At 37.4% G+C, this 15997-nt stretch overlaps 1 protein-coding gene across 1 annotated transcript in view; it reads right to left on the bottom strand.

Annotated features, from left to right (window-relative positions):
• Positions 1–15997, bottom strand: part of KIAA1328 (KIAA1328 ortholog) — a 176254-nt gene that overhangs the window by 155334 nt on the left and 4923 nt on the right. Inside the window, 3 exon segments of the mRNA XM_066180895.1 lie at positions 2372–2487; positions 10595–10689; positions 14428–14558. Coding sequence (XP_066036992.1) covers positions 2372–2487; positions 10595–10689; positions 14428–14558 — 342 coding nt within the window.

The raw sequence follows: 15997 nt of genomic DNA on the forward strand, positions 1-15997 counted from the left end.
TCTGCACTGGCCTAGTATTAAGTACTCAATTTTCAAAGCTTCACCAGCTAAGGAAGGGTAGAATTGACTTCTAAATCTGCGTGAAATTTTAGTTGTTGTTCCCTACCCAGACAGCACTGAGCAGATCCAAAGTAAATGTGAGCTTGGGTTGCAGACAGATGCTGGTTTTAAAATGCTGATAAGTTACTTGAAATTTTGTTGTAAGAACATTGCATACCACTCATCTCCTTTCCCCCAAAGCTTCTCTCATACTTCATCAGCACCAAATTTGAACAGAGGGGTCTTCACAGCCTCTCAGGAGTAAAAAATCAACCACAACAAAATAAGAATGGACTTTCCTCATAGTAGGGATTTCAAGCACCAAACAATACTTTTCCTGCAAAAATCTCAAGGCAAAAACCAAAACAACAAAAATACAAGTCGCTGAAAAAAACCCACACAGTCCCCCATGCTAAGTGAACTAAATCCTTACCAAGCTGAAACTGCACTTTGCTGGATAGCTGCAGTTATATCAGAAGAACCAATTTATTACTGCAGGGTACTTTTAAATACTGCAGTAAATAAAGTTATCTTATAAGAATAAATTAGCTATGTGGGGCAAAAAAAAAAGGTTAAATTGATTTTAACAGACTTGAAATTTTTTTCTTATGGTATTTATATCCCTGATATAATATTATTTGCAAGTGGACACTAGAATCCAGAAGAACTTAAAGAATTTCAAGTTGCTGTACTTGAAACAGCCATAATCTGTATTCAGCCTCAGCAAGTCATTTCTACTATTCCTTGTCTCTGCAACAAGCTTTAAAAAATTAAGTGATCAGAGTTACACTGAAGATCTTGAATCATTCATGTATGATAGGCAAGTATTGCAGCAGTTAAAATTACATTGTTTTAAATTATAACCTTGTTTCATATATCTGGGCTTTACAGAGTTTTATGAAGTGTAAAATTGCATGCATTAACCTTCTGCCATGTCTACCAGACTTCTGGAAGAGTATTCATGCTTGTGCAATCTACTTCTGGTGAAGAAAAAAAAGAAAGGGAAAAAACCCCAAACAACAAAACCAAAAGAGAAAGCATGTCAACTTTCCACTAGCCAAATAAACTTCATATGAATTAAAGAAAATTAATGAAATAATTTTTTGTGGACAAATAACAAAAAATCAGGAATATGCATCCCACCCACATTCATGAGCTGAGTACACAAGATGTAATACAGAACAAAATACTGACTTCAGTGAAATCAATGTCAAAGAGTTGTTGTCACATCTAATGGCTCTTGAAATACCTCAGATCTAATATTTTCCAGTAACAGTTCACAGCCAGCTAAGTTTGTTGATGTGTCTATTACTTAAGACAAACAGACAAAATTCTTTGCAGGAAAGTAAGTGCCACTGTGCTACAAAGCCAGAATTTTCAAGAACCCTCCTCTAAATTCATGTTTAGGTTTCTGAATTATCTCTGTTTCTGTTTCAACACTGGCCCTTAGCTTAAACAGCCTCTTTTTGTCACTAACTTTGTTTTTAACTTGAACAAGAGATGGCTTAGGACTGAAAACAGTACTGCACACTGGGCTCCACCATGCTTTTTAAAACAACATTACTACTGTCACTATTTGCAATACATCTCCCAATGAATCACACACTATTCGCTTTTCCTATAGTTGCAGCCCTGTCTCTTCCCTATCCCAATGCAGCCAACCCTTAGCCCTCTGAGAAATTTAACAACCAAGCATCAGTATCAGAGATTTGGGAGAGAAATGAACAAGAGAATTTTGTTAAAGTCTGTCACACCCCAGAAAGGAAAACTGCAATTCCTGCAATAGTGACTTTGCATGTGATATTCCAGGATTGGTACTAAGTGTTCACAGCTTAAAGAAATGCAAGTCACAGTCAGCAAGAAAAGAGAAACTGCTAACTGTTTTTATGTACAAACAAACAAACCCTACACCAAACAAAAAGTCTAAGCTAGCTAAATCTCCTAATACATGTATATAATTTATATCCATTTGGCATAGATTCCCTTTCTTTGGACATGGAGAGAAATAGAATACCATGCAAGTTTTAGACCTAAATTACAACCACCTAACAGAATTTAAAAAAAAAATCTATAATCATATTTTAATGTGTAAATTCCTTATTGTCATTTTTAGTTGACAAATATCTATTTCATAGCAAAACAACATCATGGGAACAGCTGGATGGCAGTTTAAGCTCAAATGAACCAGTGTCACATGCTGACAAGTCATCTCTCTGATTGCTTTTGAATGGCAGCACATGCAGATTTATTCTATGCCATAAATTAGAACAATTATTTCTCTCTACTTCACTTTTTATTTCACTGAGCCATTGCACATATTTTTAAAGGATATCTTCCCTTTCCTTGATGATAAGTTCATTCTGCTCCTCTAGCTGTCTGATCTTCTTCTCAAACGACTCCTGTTCAGCTTTCAGCCGTTCTTCCGTCACCTCTTTTTCTTCGCTTACCCTGAAAAGAATTTGAGAAAAATAAAATATATGCCCATAACCACAGTGCTTGACTTCTGACTCCACCACCACTTTGCAGGTAAATGGATAACATCCTCTCCACCCATAAGCAGGTTAGTTCCTCACAATGTTTATTTTAACATGTTACACAGGAAGATGCATATGGCTTTATGCAATACTTTTTCTTTTGTCAAAAACACTGATCTCAGTAGAGTACATGCACATTAATGGGCAGCATGGAAGAACAAAGTTAGGACCTGAACCCACAATCAGGTTTGTCCAATCTGGTTCCCTGCAGCCATAATGAAGATTCTCTGGGACACTTACAAACCTAGGATATGAAGACAGAAAACTAAGATGGGAGAGCTTAGCTGACATGACAGGAAAAAAATTCTGGGAAACTTCTCTGCTTCTTAATCTATAAACTAATCCTTCTTCCACCTTTACTAGTCAAATACAAGTCCAGGAAAGAATCATTTTTCTTGTTAACTTTCTCCAAACAAAACAGTTCGTTCTTTTCTGAGGATTTTCAAATAGCAAGCTGCAGGAGTAAATTTTCCTTTCTGTCTGGGGCATGGCACCCTGTATCTTGCTGCTCAGTGTAAATAATTGGATCAAGATTAAAAGATGACAGTGGAAGAAAGGCTTACAATGATCATTTATTCCGCACCTCAAGAGCAGGCTGTAAAAATAATTATTCTGGCATCACGTAGGCAAGAAGATCATTATGCACACATGATCCTATAACTATGCTAAAAAACGTTGCTTGGAAATCATGGTTCTATAAAAGCTCCACAAAAATATTAAGTAATGAGCTTAGACTAATAAATATTATTGCTCTGCACTTAGGCAATTTCTGTTGCTGAAGGCTCTTAAAGTTCTGTCTTTTATGATGATGAAACAGCTGCCACAACACAGGTGGCAGAAGACCAAAGCAATATAACTTTTAGAAAACTCCAATTTTAACTTCCTTAAAGTGGAACAATCTTATAGGAAAAGGAAAGAGGAGGAAGAAATAAAATATATATATATATATATATATATATATATATATATATATATATATATATATATATATATATATATATATAAAACTAAGCCTTCCACTTGTCCCATTAGATCAATATGCTTAACAGAGTACTTCATTCAAGGACTGCACCATACATTTGATATCACTGTTTCCCTTAAGAGGGCAAAGATTTGTTATGATCTTCCAGTGGAAAAGCCATAAATACCACAACTGGGTCACTCCCCTGGTGTGAATTATAGATAAGCAGTATTCCCCAACTCCAAGATCAAGCAATAGCCCTTCCCACACCAGCTCAAGAGGACTGCATGAAGCTGGAAATAGTAATACTAAAACTCACACTTTTTCTCTACAAACCTAGAGGAAGACAAACAACAGATCTGTATAATCAAATTCTTTAAATTAGGGTGGTTTGAAAGCTTGGAGCAAACCATTAATTGTAAAGCTTCTAAAGTACAGGGAATGAAAAGACACAGATTTAGTGTAAAAGCATTCCATTAGTCAAATGCACAAGGTCTCACAACTTTGGGCCCAGCCTGGGAAGGTGTGATGAGTTCAGTCTGTTCCTAGGCCCCTTCCCCTCCACTCACAGGCTGTCAAAAGGGTTGCCAACATAGCATTAAAGAAACATGGTAAAGGAAACCACCTGTATAAACTCTGGACCCACACTAACACCTCTGCACTCCTTAGCTAAGCAGGCAACAAACTTTTGAGGAATATCTACCACACATCCTTGCAGTAACAGACACAGCACACTTGCCACAGGCAGCAGATAGAGGTTTCGTATCTAAGCATGGCCCATTTGTGTCCTCCAAGTCCAGTGCAACCACCTAAATGACTACAGCACATATGACCTTCCCTCACATAATCAGTGAAAGATGCAAAACCAAAAAAAATTAATTAGAAAACCACAATGAAGAACGCAATGACCACATGAATGAAAGACAGAAATGAAACAAGAGTAGGGCAGGGAACTGGAAAGAAAGAACAAGTACCATCTCCAGGATTCTATGAAAGGAAGAAAGCTTGCTCAGGAACTTGCAGGAGTGATGCTGCATGACAAAAGGGTTCGGGGCAACAAATGCTGGGCTATAAGGGCACCCAGTAACACTAAAATTGAACAACAGTATAAAAAAAAACAAGCATGAAAGAACAGAGCACTAGAAAAATCAGGCAAAACCTAACAGGCTTTACTCATCTCTAGATTCTGTGATTTGTTGCTTATATCAGTGAGCATCACATTCATGTGCTGTGTTTGTATTTAACATGTATCACAGCAAGCTGGCACACTCCCAGACACATGAATATATTGTGCCACATATCTTACGCAGTAAATGACTGCGAACAGCAAGTGATCTCAGAAGAAACGTGGCAGTATGTGTTTATGTATCACAAAGCAGGAGACAGCCCTTAAAGGGCAGGCAAGATACAAAAGACTCACAGGAGGTGGCAAAAGGAAGTTAGAGAAAAGGAGTACAAGAATGTCATCAGATTATGCTGGATTTATGTCACTTCCTATAAATAACTCAGAGAGGTGTTTTGGGTTTTGTTATTATAAACTTATTTCTTTGCCTTCTGGCAGTAAAGAACAGGTTATTTTTAGCAGAACTATGGAGGACTTCACTGATGCTGTACAAAAACTTTACAAGGTTCATATAACACTCCTCAAAAGTATTTTCACCCTCTGTTCACCCTCTTGGGTCAGAAAAGAGCAGTGAAAAAACAAAGGAATAACAACAAAGGGCTCAACTGTTCCACTGAGCAACATGCTAGTATCCAGATCCATTGTTCTTGCTTCCAGGATCAAACAGACAACTGACAGCTGAGAGTAAAGATGATGAATCAGTGGAACTATTCCTTCCATTTAGTGTCTGCAACATTTTCTTGTATGCCATTCACATTCACCTACCTGATGCCATAGGACATGCATCATCTTTGTTCAAGATTTGTTTTAAATTCAACAGTTCAAAGCCTACATAATTCTAGATGCACTTAAATAATTTTATTTTCCAGAAGCCTCTTTAGAAAAACTCTTAATGCAAATATATTGACAAAAAGCCTTCCTAGGATATCCACCTTAGGGTTAAAATTAATTCCTAGTTCACCAGTTCCAATTATTATTGTGTGCTCCCAGGCCCACCGCTTATACTTGTATTTCTGTCTGATCTAAAGAAGGAATTGATCAAGGAGTTTGCTGATGACACTGATTTCATTCCACTGAGTAAGCAGGACTGATGCTCTCCAGGAGGAATTTTTGAAGCACTGCATAAGTCAACAGCACTTCAAGTTTTATTTGTTTAATGAAAAACTGCCATGTACAAGAAAGACCCATGGTAATACTGACATCAACACTACTCTAGGGACAGAACTCAGCTCTTTCTGACTGAAGGCAGAGTTGAAAAAGCAAATTAAAAACAGTGTCTTCTATTTTCTAAAATTTTAAAAAATGAGCTTTTACCAAGAGAACTCTGAAATGCAATAAGAACACTGCGGCTCAGGCTAGTTAGGACAGAAGACAAACTAAACCAAAAACAGAGATAGAGACACTGGGAACATCACTGAACAGTCCTACACTCCTTGGGAAGACTTATCTTTTAGTAAACACCAGTTGACTAACAAAGATGAAAATAGTCTGGTGACCACTCTTGCAAAACTACAAGTTTTAAATTCCAGGCAAAGAATGGCATCTGGAACAAGGAAGACCACCATGGAGGAGGGTGGGAGAGGGGAAGGAAAGAAAGAAACAGAATTTTTGTCCAAGGATCAGGGTTTACAAACCTGATACATTTTACTCAAGCATCATATGTAGTTTATACATATTAGAAAAAAAAAATAAAAAAACTATATGGGCCCAAAACCTAATTGAAATTGCTACACAATGGATAAATTTTTTGATATGCAACCTGCAAAATACAAAACTAGATTTCACAGCATGAATTTATAGCTACAAATTACTTTTTAAGCACAGAAAGTAACTGTGATAGGTGGTACAATAATCCTGGGCATGCTTTACCTATCAACACAAAGTAATTTGCAGACAAGCTTAGGGATATCTCATTTGCAGTCTCACTGCCTGACCAATTAAGAAAACTGCAGCACAAAATTGCTGCTAAAGTAACACAAACAAAAAGAGAAAATATTTTAATATTAAAGCCAGGTAAAAATTTGGTTAAATATGAAGTAGTGTAATCCAGGCAAGAAGGCAACACAAGAGGCCAAACATACAAGATTTGTAATACAAAATAAAAACAAGTTTTCCTTCAAAGATGTTAAGGACTGGAAGAAAAAGACAGCAGATATACACTATAATAGCTTTACTGAAACCTGTGCAATGGTTTCCAGTTCTGCAACCAAATTAATGATCTGTTTTGAAGCCCATTTTCACCTTTTGTTAGAAAATTTCAATTTCAGTTGGTTAATTTCAGCTTCATATCCAAGACAGTAGAAAAGACTAGGATCCCAAACTGCTACAACCCTACAAAGAGTTTAGGAATCCAAGGTCTTGGGAAGATTCTCAACAAGGGATAAAGGGCTGTCTGAAGGCTGTTTTAGTAGCTGACAGTTACAAGTCATTCTTGGCACACCAGTGATCTTAGCCAGAACAACACTAATACAATAGCAAAAACCATTTTGTATCTCATTTGGAAATGGGTGCATAAGGACATTATGATACCTTTCTACCTAAATTGCTTTTAAAAATTTGTTTGCAAAGACAACAGGAAGCCAGACAATTTTTGCCACTAAAATCAAAAATTAAACTTTCATGAACCATTCTACATCACTTAGTCAATGCCTCTGCTCACTCAAAAGGCAAACTTCTTATGTGAGCTGTAAAGACATCTGTGATCAGGGGGGAAGTATTTATGATGTACCTGCCCTACCAGGAGCCCCAAAGCCACAGAACTATGGCTATATATCAGTTAGGAGTGAAGTGAATATTTGCAAGCACACATACATTTCCTCTCTCTGCTAAGGAGTTACGATCCTCTCTGTGCAGCCAAATGCCAAGACAAAGAGAACTCTCAAAATCTGCAATATCACTCGAAGTATTTCACTCTAGAATACTTCATAATCATTCTCAGTGTGGTGTCTAGCAAGTCCTTAATGTTCAACAGTCAACTGGCTACGTCCCAGCGGACCATGCACTGCTCCTGCTCAGAAGAGGCTAATGTGTCCTGACACCGGCAGCAAGTACGAGCATAAGAGCCTTTCTGTGCCTTCACCATGTCACTGCTCATTTCATTACATAAGATGATGACTGCTTCAGGAACAGCCTGCAGGAATAAAAGCTCAAAGAGAGTCTTTGCCTCCTTTGAAAGGATTTTGCTTATAGGGAGAGATAAAATTTGCTCTTACTCTGCCGCTCTCACCACCACACCAGGAGGACCTTACTGAAAACAGGAAGGTGCCACACTGGTTGTCTTAGAAAATAATGACTGACCACACTCAAGAATACCCGACTTACTCACAAAGCACTTTGGCATTCATGGCCACGACTCATTCTTCTCAGAAATTCCTCTGCAAAGCAATTTTAAAAGAATTTGCCGATACAATAAATTAAAAAGCTCAAATTTGCAACATTGGAGTATTTTAAACTTTGGCTCCAGTCTTCCACTCTCATTTCACCTTTAAAGGACACATTAAAAGAAGGGCATGACAATGGTTAGATTTACAGGTGGCAGCACAGATCAAACGTTATGATAATTTATTCTAGAAAGGAGGATTAGAAAGGATACAACTGAGTCTTTTCTTTAGACCCTGCCTCAAAATCCAATTTCATAAAATTCTGAACAGCTAAGGTGAGGTCAGCCACTGGAATCTCCAGCAGCAGTTCTTTACAGCACCAGAAGCTCTCCTTTTTAATTTCAGAAAAAAATATATTAATGTAGTCAGCATCAGAATTTACTCATACCAAGACAAAGGCTGACACTTCAGCAAATTAACAAATGCACACACCCTCGATGTTCAAAAGTGCAGTGGGAGTGAGGGTTGGAGGAAGAGAAAAAATAGCAAGGGGAAGAGGAAGAAAAGTACAGGAGAGCTCTCTCCTTCAGCAGTCACAGAAGCTGGGGAAAGACCACTACCCTGAACTGTTCAGGCAAGACCTGGCTGAAATTCAAGCCCCAGGAGTCAATCATATTTTGCACCTGGTTTCCACACAGACAGAATTTTACCACTTTAGAAGAACCTTAATGCAGCTACTTACTGACCAATCTATTTCTGTTCACCATCCTGCAACAAACATGCATGAATTAGCCTCAACTACCATTCATAAATTGTAGCAAAATGAGGAACAAGGAGGTACAGCCCAAGTGAGAACTTTATTATCTCAAGTGATTACTGCAGGACACTGTTCCCGTAAAACTTTCAACATTCTCCTGTTCCTTTTTCTTCTCCAAAGTAGCAAAGAATGTTCTAGTGCTTGTAAAAACTCTCTATCATTAGACAACTAAGGATGAAAATTATGGAGAGTTTTAAAAAAGTGACGAGGTGAGCGGAATTAAAGTTCAACTTCCCTATTACTCTGCAAAGGACTTTTAATTACATCCAATAAAAATATGATTAGGTTTAAAAATAAAAGAGAACTAAGTATAAAATAATAGTGTTCCACTAATTTTACTTTTCAAAATTAATGTTGCTGCACCTTCTATTTTTCTTCAAAGAAATGTCAGGCAGAAATATCAAACTGTCCTCAGGGAAAAATCACAGCATTTGAGATTTAAGAAGAATCCCATGCTCAAATGAATTACTGTACTACTATTCACTAGGGAGCAGTGTATTATGAGGAACAATGTAATAAAAGGCTTTTTTTAATATTAGAATATACCTCTATATATCAACAGTGGCAACAGTGTCCGAATAGCTCTAACATCTGACAATTTGTAACCAGTTTTTCCACCAATCTACTCTTTATGACAGTCTTTTTCTAATACAAGACATGATAAAATAGAGTTGCAAGCATGAAGAGCTTCAGAAATTATTAAAATATTGTATGGCAAGAAATCCTGTATTAGTACAAATGATTAGCAGGTAAAATGATCCACTGGATAAGGATAATCAGAGAAAATATTCCTAGCTGCACCAGAGAGTTATTGCATGACCTTGAGAAAGTAACTTAATTTCTCTAATTTTCAAAATTTTCCTATATAAAATTAAAAAGTACAGTAATGCTTGCCAATTATTGCACAGACATAAGAGATCTTTGTCAAAATGCAATTAATTGTTACCAGAGAACTTACAGTTCTAGAAAAAAATTGCCTTTAAAAGTTCTAAGTATGTACAATAACTTTTAGCCCTAAGAACCTGGGATCATCTCACAAGAGCTTCCCCACTAATATGGCAAACCCTGCCAGAGGCCCATGTGCTTCTTCTCATTTTTACAGCCACACCATAAGAAACAGATTTCCAGAGATTCTGAGATGTTAGGGATAAAGAGTAGGACAAAAATCTCCTCACTTCAACTCAACCTCTTTTTTACCTCCTTTACTTTTGAGAATGTAACTAGCACTGGAATGAAACTTAGAAAAAGACTTTTACTAAAGCTGAGAAACTTTCACTGTTTCTACCTCTCCTTTCAAGAAATAGGTAGAATCTGGAGAAAATAACTGAAGCAAGAAGAAGTTTGGCTTGGTGAGTAAAAAATATACAGGCAAATCACTATCAACATGTTTCAGCCACAAGACCAGCAATGGACCTTTAACGTGGCCTTCCATATAAAAGCTTACCTCTGTGCCAAATAATAAGCACTACAAAGTTTCATAGCAACAAAGTGTCATTTTCAAAAGCAGAATGTGTTTATCTATACACTTGATACACACAACAGACAAAACCCCAGCCCTGTCATTAGGTTATTACAGATGAAGCACTGCTAGTCAAGACATTTTGGCCTCTGTTTTAAACATATATTTAGGGGCTCAGGAAGCAAGGAAAAAATAACCAGGCTGCTTCATACCTTTTCCAGAAAGAAAAATTACCTTGTGAAAATATTCAGGTTTTTAATGCAGCTCTACATTGCTTGATGTTAATTAGAGAAACGATTCTCTTTAAACTAAATGCATTTTCAGGTGATGCTTCTTCTTACCTGGCAAGTTCTTTAATTAAATTTGCAATGCGTCTCTTGTCCTCAGGACACAAATCCTTTAAAGAAGCACTCTTCATTCCTCCTTCATTTGTGCCCTGAAAATTTAAAGTTACATTTTAGAATCCACTGTTTAAAAAAAAACAAATATTTCACAAGCTATTAAAAGCATTTCAAGACGTAATAATTAGAAGCTGAAAGTAGATCAATTCCAACTAGAAATAAAACTCATTTTTTAAAACGTAAGTACATTTCAATGAAACAAATTACCAAATTGTGAAGAATTAATAGATTTTTAATTCAAATGCAAGCTGCTAGCTTCAGTACTAAAACAGGTAAAGTTTTAAGATATGCACTATTCCTTGATTCATACTAGATAAAGAGGAGTAGGTTCCCATGACTTGGAAATTTAGCGCAGCAATATCCAAATCCAACTTCGAACTTTATCATATTAGATCATAATGTAGGGAGTAAGAAAAAAAAATACTTTTTTTCATAATGCCTTAGCATTTATGACCAAAGCATACAAAACAGAAAGTATTGTTAGCAGAGACTAAGTCCCTTATTTCATTTTTTCTAATACAAAGCACACACACCTTCACATATGGCTACTGCTTGGTTTAAATGTCTTATTTGCTACTTTCGTAAATAATACTTGTCAAAAAAAGGCTGTAGCAGGGCTGAGTACTTCAGATCTTTCACTCATTCCCGGGAAAGCAGAGATCCGCTAAACTTGCCATACGTGCCCACCAGAGGGCAGTCTGCTGCCCGGCATTCCCGACTTCGGCTGTTTCCACGCAGGAAAAGGTTCCAAACTGGTTTTATTCACCAAAAAGTCCTGTGATCGGGTACTCAGTTCTGAAGTGCTAGTGGTAAACATTAAATACGAACCCGAAGATAAACGCAGCAATAAGAGCCATGCTGTTCTGTCCAGGATTTTGGCAAGTTTTACATTTCATTTTGGCAATGTCCACTCAATCCGAGGGAGTTTCAGTTTATAATTTTACAAAACCCCCCAAGTGCATGCAGTGCTTTACATCAGATAAAAGAATGCCACCAGATGCCCTGCAGTTTGGCCAAGTCAACACAATAGTGCACAAAAGAATACAAAACCAACACAGGGCTTCTCTCACTATCAGTAACAGCAGCTGATCTACACACACCAGAGAGGAAGAGACCCCTCTCCTTCTTAAATAATTGCCTCTTAAAAAGCAATTTAAAGAATAATTTAAACAATTAAAGAATAACGTCCACTACAAAAAGAGGTGACATTTTCACACAGACTCATACCTGCCTGACCCTTCATTTTAACTTCAGTGTATTCTTCTCAGGGGTGAGGGGGAAAGGAATTTCACAAGGCAAGTTTCAGCCCTTTTCAAGGGGGATTTGATTTCACAGTTTTCTTCCCAAACATATGTCACTTACAAATGAAGAGAGACTATCTAACTTGACTCAATTCAACTAAACTATGGTTGAAGGAATTTCCCTTCCCATGCTAAAAATGTGTGACTTTTTTTTAGCAGACAGATGATGGAACTTCTTTAAGAAAAATGAAAAGTTACAGTTCTCAAAAAAGAGAATGAAGCTTGATCACATTAGTGAAGGAGATTTTAACAGAAGGTCTCTCAAACTGATGTGCATGCTGTCAGACAAACCTTTGTGGGATGCAGAGGAAAATCAGTTTTTTCTATCACCCACAGGTATGCACAGATGGTTCACAAGAAATTCTCAGAGGCAGACTTATACCGTAACACACATCAAAATGAAGCTGTGGAATAATGCATAGTAACCGCTCAATCTTCAAAAGAAGACCACAAAGGAGGTAGAGGCCACAACTGTTTTGTCTCCTTTTCCCAGATTTCTGTCCCTTCTGAGCACTGTTCAGAACAGAAGACAGTTTTGGAACTCAGTACTGGGAAGATATTCTCCACACCTTGGAAAGTGACAACTGCATGACAAAATCATACAGAATCACAGAAGGGACCACAGCAGCTCACCTACTACAGCCTAGAGCATTTTACTCAGAATTATGTCCAGGCCAGGCTGGATGACACCCTGAGCAGCCTGCACTAGTGGAAGGTATCGCTGCCCATGGCAGGGGGGTTGGACTGGATGATCTTTACAGTCCCATTCAACCCAAACCATTCTATGAGTCTATGCCATAGTAAAGCCATCAGCTCTCCCTGGATACGCACACAACACTTTGCAGAAAGTGAATTGTGCTGTTGATGAAAATTCCATGCAAAAGAAGTTCTTCAATAATGAGTAAAAACATTTGTTCTGTTTGTTTCAAGGATTCAGAGCTTATCTTCAGAGTACAAAGTATCCATGAGAATTTAGCAAGGTAAGCAAAAACCAGAAGTTTTAAAAAGACAAAAAGGAAACATCACTTTGAACATATCTTGTAGTCAACAATACAAAAGCACAAGTCACCAATTAAGATTTCACATAAAAGGCATTATATTTTAAAAAAGAGTACACCAAAACTCAATTATACAATGATTTTCACAAAAAAAGAGTAAAAACTCTCTAGACAACAAGTAACGCAATCAATGCACCATTCAACAAAACAGATTTTAATGTGACATATGAAGGCATCTGTGAGGCAGCAGGCTTGTATATACTTCTGAAGAGATGCTTCTACATAAAGACACTGCATAATGGGGCCTATTCGTGGAATTTATCTGCATGCCACTTAACAGCATCATCTGCAAAGCAGAGGTACATACCTCTAAAAGCAAGTAGTGATAAACAGAGAAAGGGAAATATACAAGTCCAGGAAAAGCCCTAAAAATTAATACTAGTTCAATAACTAGTCATGTGTCATGCTGAAGGACTCAAAGGGCAATGACACTGTCAAGGCAGCAAGAATTGAGTAACATGTCTTCACATCAGAGTTTTGAACCTACATGTACGGCACACAACAGTTACTTAGCACACAGAAGGCAGAGAAGGACATCTTAGATGAAGAACAAGGTTTAACTGCATGATAATAAAACAGCAATGCAGAAGCAGTCAAAGGTTTTAGACCCTGCCTGTAAGTGGGAGGATGCCAAACCCCGGTCATTTACAGGCTGGCCCAGGATGACTGCTAGGCAAGAGACTCAACAGCACCCAAAGGACTTACACAGTCATTGTACTACACAAACCACATTAGAAAAATGGCATCTCTCAACAGATTTCTAAACATCACAGCATCTATCAAATACAGAATAACCTTCCAAAGGAAACCCTGCTGCTTTGGAATTTCTAATGCAAGGAACTGTAGGAAAAACATCACCTAGTCTCACAGGAGGAGACCACAAAATTCAAAGCAGCTGACATCAACTGACAAAGCTACTTCTACTGCTCAAATGCATTTTGAACTTCTACTATCAAAAATAAAAAGTGATTTTACACTTCTAACATGAGCAGGCACAGCAGAAAGGTCTCGAAAATGAGTTTTTACTTGTGTTATCTCTAAATGAGATTACTAGAACAATGAAAATTAATAAATTGTACAAAACTTCTTGCATGTTTAGCTAGTAAAGTATAAGTTAGGCACTACCCAGGGCTACATGCACTGTCTCTGTACAAATACACACATAGAAATATAAATAATCTGTTTTACATAACCCCACTTACACACCACTTATATAAATTAGCACATTCAGCCTTTGTTTTCTTTATGTGATACTTTCTGCTAGAAAGCCACCATGTAAAGCGGGCAAAAAGTGTAAGAGACTGTAAAAATAACTACACTAAAACTGTTTAAACGTTTTCAATCTAAGACTTTTCAGCCATTTTTTCTACTATATGCACTCTTAAAGAGCAAGAAAAATTTGCCTTTTACTGACCTGCTGCCCTGTCAGACCTCCTATGCCTCTATCAGGATCCACGGAAACAGAAGCAGGCACCTTCAGTTCAGTTTGACCTGTTTGATACTTTGGCAAATACCTCGTCCTTAAATTTCCTTTTGTAGACACTCCTGCAAATGAAAGACAAGTAGAACATGCAGATTAAAAAGTGAAAATGAGCCCTATACTTGCCTTGTATAATCAGACTTCCACAAGGGCAACCTTGCAGCTCTTTTTTTGAAAAGAATGAGCACCTCAGGAATATGTCTGCAGTTCCCCCCCCCAGCCTCTCACTCTATACAAAATTTCATTAAGATGAATACATCAACAGAAAAAGAGGTGCATGGCACTGAAGCACACCCAATCGCAATGAACATTTCGTAAATTCTGAAATGTACATTATGTCTTCAGACTGAAGTTGAGTGCAAACAAACACCATTTGATGAAGATGCAAAAGCATAAAATTGAGCTGCTGCTATGATACCCAAAGACAGTAAGGAACCAACCAGCAGTAAAGCCATTAAAAGTACCACTCATAAAATAAAATACCACTTTTTCTGTTACACAGCCAACCTACTGATGCTCAGGCTGTTTGTTGCTTGCAGGACCAGGCATATGAGTAAGGCAACACTGCAGCACACACTCCACAGATCATCTGTCAAACACTTCCTGCCATAATTAGAATTATATCACCACTACAAATGGTAAGAACATGAAAGCACTGAAAATCCTGATGCTGCAATTCCAAAGTGCCAACACTGACACTAACACTAAAATCTCCTAGGGCCAGATTAAAGTCCATAGCTACTTGATCCTGCCTCAAGGTTTGATTTTTGACTGGTCAGAAGTGCAAAAAGTTTTGAAGAAAAATTAACTTCATCCTAGCAGAGCGATTACATTTATTTGGGTAATTAATTTCAGAAGTGTACCAGCAATTCAAGTGAAAGAACTAAATTACAAACTCTAATATTCCATGCTCATACACAAGGGAAAATAATGGTCCCAAAATTCTCTTCCACAGAAGTAGCAGTAAACTTCCCAGAGTGAATCAATTTCCATCATTTATGATCCCTGCTCTCTTTCCAGGGCACAGAGAAAAACAATCCAACATCACCTGGCTTAAAAATCTCTGCATGTGTTTTGTAGTTCAACAGAGATGATTGGCCAGTAGTTTTGAAGGGTCAATCATGCTACCCCAAACCTAAAGAGTACAATTCCTCAAAACTTGTAACTGCTGGATGACACACACACAATTTCAGTCTAGAGTTAGCCATCCCCAAATACGTTTCCAGGACCTCATGTCACTTTAAGAGCTGTGCTTCAAAACAACAGAATTCTGAAGGGTAACTAAGAACATTCATCTTTTCGCCAGCAATGTACACAAGTATGCACTCAGTAAAGCAAGGTCAAAAGAGCTAATAAAAAAAATAATTGCTTTATCTGTACACAATGAATCTTCATTTCAATAGATATCTTCAAAATTTACAAAAGACCTAACACCTCCAATGCTTCAACATTCCTTTGAGACCACATTAAAAGTTCAGCTTGCCTTATAAATTGGATAAAGCCA

The sequence above is a fragment of the Chamaea fasciata genome, unplaced genomic scaffold (genome assembly GCF_029207755.1).
Source record: "Chamaea fasciata isolate MVZ Bird 193981 ecotype frontalis unplaced genomic scaffold, bChaFas1.0.hap1 SCAF_4, whole genome shotgun sequence".
NCBI classification, from domain to species: domain Eukaryota; kingdom Metazoa; phylum Chordata; class Aves; order Passeriformes; family Sylviidae; genus Chamaea; species Chamaea fasciata.